The 8,968-nt window shown below is 42.8% G+C and overlaps 1 protein-coding gene across 1 annotated transcript; it reads right to left on the bottom strand.

The window, feature by feature from the left end:
• Window positions 1–264: 264 nt before the first annotated feature.
• On the bottom strand, window positions 265–4,412 carry spag6 (sperm associated antigen 6; the record flags this gene model as incomplete). The annotated part of the gene is made up of 11 exons (XM_080488976.1): window positions 265–328; window positions 646–791; window positions 858–974; window positions 1,556–1,747; window positions 1,813–1,965; window positions 2,041–2,214; window positions 2,600–2,805; window positions 2,892–3,075; window positions 3,725–3,891; window positions 4,195–4,290; window positions 4,388–4,412. The coding sequence occupies 11 exons, from the start codon at window positions 4,410–4,412 to the stop codon at window positions 265–267; spliced, it is 1,524 nt and encodes a 507-aa protein (XP_080345102.1).
• Between the last annotated feature and the right edge of the window lie 4,556 nt (window positions 4,413–8,968).

Here is an 8,968-nt window from a genome sequence, read left to right as displayed (position 1 = left end):
CCTCTGTGTGGAGGCTGCAACAAAAAGCCTTCCAGCTCAGTGACTCTCCACAATGTGCTGTAAACACTGCACAAGTCACTTGGTACATTTTGATGTTTGGTTTCAGCTCCACGCTGGAATATTACAAATAAGCTGCTGCTGCCAACATGTATCCATGTACATGGGTTTGGGGAAAAAAAGTCAATTAAAAAACCACAAGAACTGCTTAAATTGTCTTTAAATGCACAAGAGACGTGTTTATAGGAGGAAGATGGTGAACTGATGTCAAGCTGGCTGGTATTTCTCCACGCGCTCCAACAAGGCCTGTGAGTATCCGGGGGTGTAGTACCTGAAACCACACACACACACATCATCAATACCTGACACTGTGTATGCTGGAAATTCAATTTTCTTTATTTATATCATGTCTGTGTTAATCTTTCTTTGAACATTCTTTAATGAAATTATGAATTGATTTGTTTGCATCATCAATATGTTTTCCTCTGACGTAGCAGCTTTTACCCAGCAACAGTTTCAAGAAGTAGAGATGAAGGAAACTCTTCCCACCGAGTCAGCACACAGCTCTGAGATGATTTGTACTTTATGATGTTGTCTCATGTGATCTGATGCGAATCGCAGACCAGGAGAGTATTGAGGAGCGTATACCTGACTATCTCTTCAGGGAAGCAGTTGTTGATGGTGTTGATGTACTCCTGCAGAGCAGAGCCGGGCTCAGCCTCGATTTCCTGCACTTTCTTCAATCCCCCGCTGGTCACAAACAGACGGCGAGCCTTGCTGTCGTGAGGCAGCACCTAGGAGGGAAGGATACAGTTACAACTGACAGAAAAACAACCTCAGTGACACCAACAGACACCCACCTTGCTGAACTGGCAGACGACATATTTCAGAATGTTGCTGGGAGCTTCGTGGAGAAGCGACTCCAGGGACTGCAGGTCGGTGCACTTCTGCAAGATGCTTTTCAGAGCCTTTTTACTCTGAACAGACGCCAGAGGAGGAGGGAAACACACTGCATGTAATGCCATGGAAAGTGCAACTCACTGAAGATACTTTCATTATGTTTTGCAGCAGCAAATACAAAACAGGGACAAAGATTACACATTGTTTCACAAAAAAAAGACATTATGTTCTAAGAAGAATGACAACCACACACACTTACTTTCACACTAAGTTTACAATCCTCAATTTGCCATTATTCATTTCTTTGAACCCCTTCAAAGGAACATATTTTTATAATACTGGCTCTAGACACTGTTACACATTTTGTTTGGGGATTTTCTACAATAAGTATTGAGATCAGATATGACTGGTTGAATCAGTAATTTTGTGAAGTAATGCATATATGAAAGAGTTTTGATTTTCTTTTATAAAGAAAATCCCTTCACATGTTGATTCTGGAGTTATGTATTTTATTAATCCTACTTCAGGGCAAAGAGCATTACAAAATAATATTTTCTGTTGTGCTTTTGATAAATCGGGTTTTAACTTTTGGCAGTGCAACACAGTTGCGTGTCACATAACGTGCTTTAGCCACAAACCCTGGTGGTCAGAGTCTTACTTTGGCCTGCAGGTCCTCGGAGCTGCTGGCCTCCATGTAGAGCTGCAGTAGTCTGGGCAGCAGGTTGGCTGCGGCCACAGCCCTGGCATGTTCCGGGGTGTGCTGCCCGATCTGCCCGATGGACCAGACTGTGGCCGCCTTGATGTGCTGCTCGGCCTCCTCGGACAGACACAGGGACAGCTGGGACACCCCCTGCAGGGCAGGAGGGGGAACAGTCAGCGGTGACCTACTTACCAGAGAAGGTTATTTTCCACCACCTTGGAGAGGATGACAGCCATGGCCAGGCTTTCACTGTGAGCTGCCACGTATCCCAGAGTCATGATCCCCGGCAGCCGCTGGCTCCCCGTGCTGACCCCCAGGTGGTCCACCACCCCCGACAGACCTCCGCAGTTCACGATCACCTGGGCGAGCTGGACACAACAGGACCTCTGTGGATCTCTGTGGATCTCTGCGCCCATGGCGCTCTGTGAGTGTGTGTAGTGTACCTCAGGTGTGTGTTTGACCACCTCCCTCATCAACACGGTGACGTTCTTCTTGACGTACTCGTCCGGATCTCTGAGGGAAGCCAAAGCCCCGGGGAAGATCTCCGCCTCGACCACCAGCTCAGCCAGACTCACCGAGTGTTTACTGATTTGACTGAGAGCTGAGAAGACCTGCCTCTGCAGCACACACACACACACACACACACCATGCAACACACACGTCACACTTTGTTAACTAGAGTTTCTGACAGTTTTTCTGCAAAAAACACTCATAAATATTTTTTTACTTGTTTTAACATTACTCTTTCCTGCAGAACTGTAATCAACCTATTCTGTAATCTCAACTCCCATGAAAAATAATCCTTTATAATGTGTGAACAACAGAAATGCTGCCATTCTCCAACACCTTGAAACACTTTTACACAGCAATGTAAAACTAAAATGTACAGTGATGTATTGTGGGCCTGGTGTCTCTCTCACAGCCATTACACATCACAGGCTTAGTTTAACCAGCAGCTGATGGGATGAGGCGACGTCAAAACAATTATTAGGCTGACCTCACCTTGAGTTTGGCGTCTGGGCTGAGGATCATCTGCGCCAGGTGTGCGATGGCGCCGGTGTCCACCACGGTCTGGGCCAGTTCAGGCGAGTGTTTGGAGATGTCACTGAGCGTGGAGGCCGCGATGCGTTTGAGGGCCACCTCAGGCTCCGTCAGAGACAGCACCAGCAGGGGGACGGCGCCCGCATCCACGACCGCCTGAGCCAGCGCTGCAGGGCGACAGAGGGTTTGCATGGTGAAGGAGGCGTGTGGCTGCAGCAAAACCTTCAAACTAAGCAGGCAGAGTTCTCCTCACTCGCATTGTGTCGTGCGATGAAGCCCAGAGCCCAGGCTGCAGCCTCCTTCACCCCGGGGTCAAACTCCTCCAAGCAGAGAACCAGTGCATCTGCCCCATTGCAGTCCACCACCGCCTGGGCCAACCCCGGGGAGTGTTTGGCTACTGCACGCAGGACGAACGCTGCGGCCTTCTTATAGAACCTCTACACAAGAATACAGACACACATATTTAAATAAATGCCCCAGATAAGGAGGGGATTTTCCTCTTCACTAACACTTTGCTTATGTGGAATTGTAAGAGTATTGGAGGATGTTTTATTTCATAATCTAAGTAAATCGGATTTGAATGCTATCAAATGTGTTGCAGGTCTTTTCAAAGAAGTCAGATATTATGTTGTGGTTGTCTCTCACCTTTAAAAGCTACAAAACTACCTTAATTAACTTAAATGACATTTTGCAAACAAAAAAACATTGGAAATTACTTTATTCTATTGTTTTTAGGAAGTGATGTCCATTTTTAGCATTAAGATTGAAAAGTACAATTTCCCCTTGAATACCTACAAGTTGTCCACATCGTTCTAAGTGAGGCTGTGAGTGGGCTGAGAGAGAAAGAAGGAGCAGACAAAGGCCTGCTTGCTCTCATGTTAAAGGGCTCTTAAGTATTGAAGTAGCCCCCAGGCGAACTGCCAAGTTAGCCCAACACACATTCTCACATTCAGAGGGGGCTGACCTTGAGGTCCTGCAGGGTGACAGCCTCTGACTACTTCTTTCCTCTCTCGCATGCACAGCGCGGTGTTACAGCTGGAAAGCCTGTCATTAGTAAACAATCCGTTCCGAGCAGGAGATACTAACGTTCTTGGAGGCCAGAGACTGCACCAGCTGGGGCAGAATGTCCTCTCTGACCAACGCCTCGGCCAGGTCGTCGCTGTGGTCAGCGAGGCGGCCCAGAGCCAGAGCCGCTGTCTGCTGGATGGTGGGGACGACGTCCAGCATCAGGGGACGCAGCATGGACATCACACCTGCAGGGGAACAGAGGCTCCGGTTGGACCGATGTGTTTTTAGTAGTTCGTACTCTCATCTCATACTCAGAAGGGTTTGTTAGAGTTCTCCTGCCACCAGATAAAGCTTAATAAAAAATGGATACAACCTTAATTAAGTGTGCCATTTGTGGATTAACATGTGCCTGGTGTTTATTTGTTGTCATTTACCTCTAACCCCAACAAGACAAGCAACAACATCCCATGTGATGTTGTCAATAGTTTCATCAAAATAACACTGAATGTTGATGGATGGATTCATAGTGGAAATAACAGGTTTCTTACCTGCATTTCTGAGGATTTCTGTATTTTGTGGTCGAGATGCCAAATCAGCAACCGTTTGCACAAACTGCATCCGGGACTTCTGATACTCTTCAAACACTGCAAAAGCACAGAAAACAGTAAAACCACGAGCATGTTTTAATATATATGTATATATATGTAATACTTCTGAATCCAAGCATCTCATGTATCTCACCTTGGATGATCTGTCGTTGACTCATCGTGGGAGAATAACGTGTTTATCAATGTGTCGTTTTATCGTTAACGGAGCTGCCGCTGAAGGCGTGTTGTTGTTTGATGTTGCCATGGCAACAGACCAGAAGCACAAAGGTACCTCCCTCCTTTCTCCTTTCCTCTCTACTTCACCTTAACCCCGTGGGTGACGTCACGTGGTTAAGGAATTGTTAGGAGGCTTCCTAATGCAGTTAGGGAAAGGTGATGACATTAATGATTGTTGTGTCCGTCGGACCGCACTTTCACTAGAAGACGTAATAATAATGCGACGGCTGCGCGGGTCAGTGACGTCTGCCATTATGAAAACACTACAACCTTCCGAAGATGGACTACAAAAGGCGCATTTATAACACTTTCCCTTGTGTCTCTAAACGCCGTTTTGAGCTCAATTATCACAAGGTTTGAATTGAAATAAAAGGAAAAGAGGCTACCAGGTGAATAAATATCCAATGCAAACCGAGAATAGAATGTACAAAAAATTGACTTTACTGTGTTTATTTTACTAAATCCGCATTCCTTTTTTTTTTCTTTTTCTTTTAAATTGAATACGATACAAACTCTCGTAGAGGACTATAAACAAACCAAACGCTAGAGGCGTCAGACATACACAAAATAGAAATAGTATATATATATAAAAACGACCAGTGTTGGATTTTGCTATGGGCGAAGTGGGCGACTGCCCAGGGGGCAGGGCTTCAGAACTGTTCAATAAGATACTGAACTCTTCTCCACCTCTTTGTAACATCCACCTCAGCTTGTCCGGTTTTCTGTGGTGATAGATGCCGTGATGTGGAAGGTACCACTCTGTCCCTCCCTCGGATGTTGTAGGGGCAGACTCTGCATCACCATTATTTTTTGTTTCCTCCATGAATGTTTTGTACTGATCATAATATTGCTTCTTGGCCTTTAATTTCCTTTTAAGACACTGCAGACGAACTGTGGCGAGCCTCTTGCTGTTTGGTGGGTTGGGTGGACTGTTGCACTGAGAAACTGTATGAACCGAACATCCTCCTGGGACACATATTTATCTTCATAAGTTCTCTCTCTGATTCTAGGGCCTTTAGCTGTTGGCAGTTCCTTTACTGTGAGCTGATGCACAAAGCTCTGACTTCCTTGTCTGTCTAGGTGGGGGTGTGTTGATCCTATGATACTCCACCCGAGTTCTGATCTCTGTGCAAACGGTTGATTTTTGTCACCAATGACAACCTCAAGAGGAGCTGCTGCTGATGGACAGTCACATCCAATCAGGAGTCCTACATCACAGTCCTGAAGGCATGGTAGCTTAACTGCTGAGTGTCTGAGATGAGGCCACTGTATTGGACTTTATGTATTTCCTGGTTTGCATGTTCTTCATCCACACATCTTTGTTTCCCATCATCGTGCAAGCAGGTTGGCTGACGACGGCTGCATGTGTTGCATGTGTGGCGCCTCTTGCAATCATGGTCATGTGACCCTTTCTCAGGCACCCAAAGCGAAGCCGATTTTTATATATAAATGCAACATCCTTATCTGCTTGTAACTGTCACAACTTCGCCCTCTTGTTCCAGCCTCTGTTGCATTTCCACCTCTTTTTGTTTCCATTCACTTTCTAACTTGTGACGATGTGTTTGGATTTCTTCCATGGCTTTTGATTGTTCCAGCTTGGCAGCAGGTTGTGCTTGTGCGTCTACTCTTCAACTGTGAGTACCGACTGAGCTGGAATTTAACGCATAATCTCTCAGATGACTGATGAAATCACACTTTCAGTTTTGGTGTGACCAAAGACAGAACCATATTCGCCTTTCTTAAGCGTTTCTCTGACCGTTTCCTTCTCAAGTTGGTCATTTTAATCTTGATTAATAGTCTTTTGTCCCAGTCTTCCATGAGTCGTAGACTTTGTTAAATGTTTTCTCACGTTTTCTGGTGTCTTGTTCATACATCTCCTTTAGTAATATTATGTCAAGCATTAACAGAATATGGACATCAAACATCAAACAGTGAGCGTTAATAGTTAAGACACTTCATCCTTCAGCCTTGTGATAAACAGACATCTTATCAATGAGTCCTCCACAAACAGATGTACCAGTTTCTTTGCATATTAATTAATTTAGTAGTGGGAAGAACTGGGTCAATGACAAATGATTTTTGGCTTCACAATATCATGTCATCATAGGTCAGTTCATTAGTGTTGTGAGCTTCCATGTGTCTATAATGGTCCTGTTTTGTAAAATGTTTTTACTGGTCCGCTTGACGATGGAGACACACACACACACACACACACACACACACACACACACACACACACACACACACACACACACACACACACACACACACACACACACAAACACACACACACACACACACAAAAACCGTCTGCTGCTCCACAAAACAAGGACATAGCTGACCACAAGGTGGCACTGTGGGACCAGAATATCCTCCTGATAGATGAAGTTCCAGTGTGGCGCAGAGCTTCACTGCAGTTCTATCAGACATTTACACTCTTGTCTCGTTTCCTCTCCGAGGAGGCTGGGAGCTTCTCGTAAACTGCAGAGTTTTTAATCTTTGTTTTGCATTTTCATTTGATCAGCTTTTCTGAGCCAGTTCACCACTTTTAAAACAAACTGCACGCACTGAATAAATGTTATAGCAGCAGGTTTTAAGCATGTTTAGGGAATGTGACCTTCACAAAATCAGCACGTCCGCCAACAGCCTCTTCATTTATGGCAAACATCAGCAGTTATATTTAACCCCTCAAAGAAAATGGAATCAATATGAAATTAAAACAATTAGTGCAGGTTGGAGTGTTAATAAAGTAAATATGACGTTCTTTTTCTCTCCCTTAAAATACTTAATCAGGTATGGTGGATTTTTTTCTGTTAAATTGCAACCCAAACCGATGCTCAAAGTAAAGAAATATAAATTTTTTTAGATTTACTGTATTTAGTTACTGATAGTGCCTCTGGTGAATTGTGTCGAGTCGTAGACTTTGTTAAATGTTTTCTCACGTTTTCTGGTGTCTTGTTCATACATCTCCTTTAGTAATATTATGTCAAGCATTCACCCAGAATGGTGTTTTTTTCTATCTAAATTTTCTTCTATTTTGAAACATTGGATGAATTTACTGAATTATCACCAATTCAACAGACATTATTGTCTTCTTTTCTGTGAGATGAAACCAAACATTATTATTATTATTATTATTATTATTATTATTATTATTATTATTATTATTATTATTATTATTATTATTATTATTATTGCATTTGATTTGATTTGGGTGGATCTATCCCCAAAAAAATATTTTATTATACTTATTACTGTTTTGTTTTGTTTTCTTTATTTTAAATCATGTAAATGATTGTTGAACAAATTCAAGCAAGATTGGTTTGACTGGTTTTACATTTCTCACAGTTTATCAGAAAAAGTATTTGGTGCTTGAAAGTCGACAATGAATCACTTTTAAAAGTATGAAATCATGTTGGGACTGCTGTACTCTAACTGCTATTGTGGATGTACTTCTGGAAACACGTAACTCCTGTCATTGCAAATAAATCTTAGCTATCAAAGAGTTATTGATATTTAATTTAAATCATATAAAAGTATTGAGATGGTTCACCTGTAATGCTGAGAGAAGGTCAGTGTAAAATCCATCTGGCTCCATCAGTTTTCAGTCGTTTAGGTTCGTTGTTATTCACCGCTGTTGGTCGGGTTATGATTCTTAACCTATTTTTACTCTGTGCTTTCATTTGCACCTCACCGACCCACAGGCTGAGAATATTTATGTAAATGAGAAGCAGAGCGTGACGACCTCTTTAATAATGGTATTATTTTACTTTCACTTTTCATCCGCCATGACATCAAGCACTTCACAATACTGAAACCCTTTCCTCTGTCACATTGAATATGTCTGTTATTAAGCACCTATAAAGATAATAAAATTTGTCAATTTAACAGATTTAAGTTCAGTCACACAACCCACAAGCATATGCTTGTGGGTTGTGTGACTGAACTTTTTTTTTATTGCTTTACTTGATGCTGATGGACATTTGGCTTCGACAGTGCGGACACAGTGCTGCTGTGTTCTTTTTTAATACAAGGTAAACATTAATGATTCACACCTGTGAGTTAGAGGGGCCTTAACGAAGAACCAATTCAACAATCTAATTTTACAAGGAAGGGGATCTCTGAGTATTGTGTGTTTGATCACGTGTTTGACCAATTTTCTGAACTTGCATGAGAGATCTGGACGCTGTAAGAGAAGTGAACAGGTTCTACGGGACATTTTCAATCACTTGTCCAGATAATGTTTGACTCACAAAAGCTTCACAAAGTAAAGTGTCTTAGTCAGTATGTTAACATTTAATCTGTGCTGAGAAAATGGATGCAAACAATCCTCATATTGACTCGTGATTGTCTTTTATTATCTCCCTCTCCTTTTTTTCATGCAATAACATGCAAAATCTGCCAAAGTCCCTCTGCCCTGAGGTGTTTACTGAAGCAGGCCACGTTTTAATTTTATTTTCACGTTTCGCCCTTGATGGTTGTATTTACCTCTGTTTGT

The sequence above is a fragment of the Lipophrys pholis genome, assembly GCF_963383615.2.
Source record: "Lipophrys pholis genome assembly, chromosome: 20".
Lineage (NCBI taxonomy): Eukaryota > Metazoa > Chordata > Actinopteri > Blenniiformes > Blenniidae > Lipophrys > Lipophrys pholis.
Note: the sequence above shows the minus strand (reverse complement) of the source record. Positions and strands in the feature narration are given on the sequence as shown.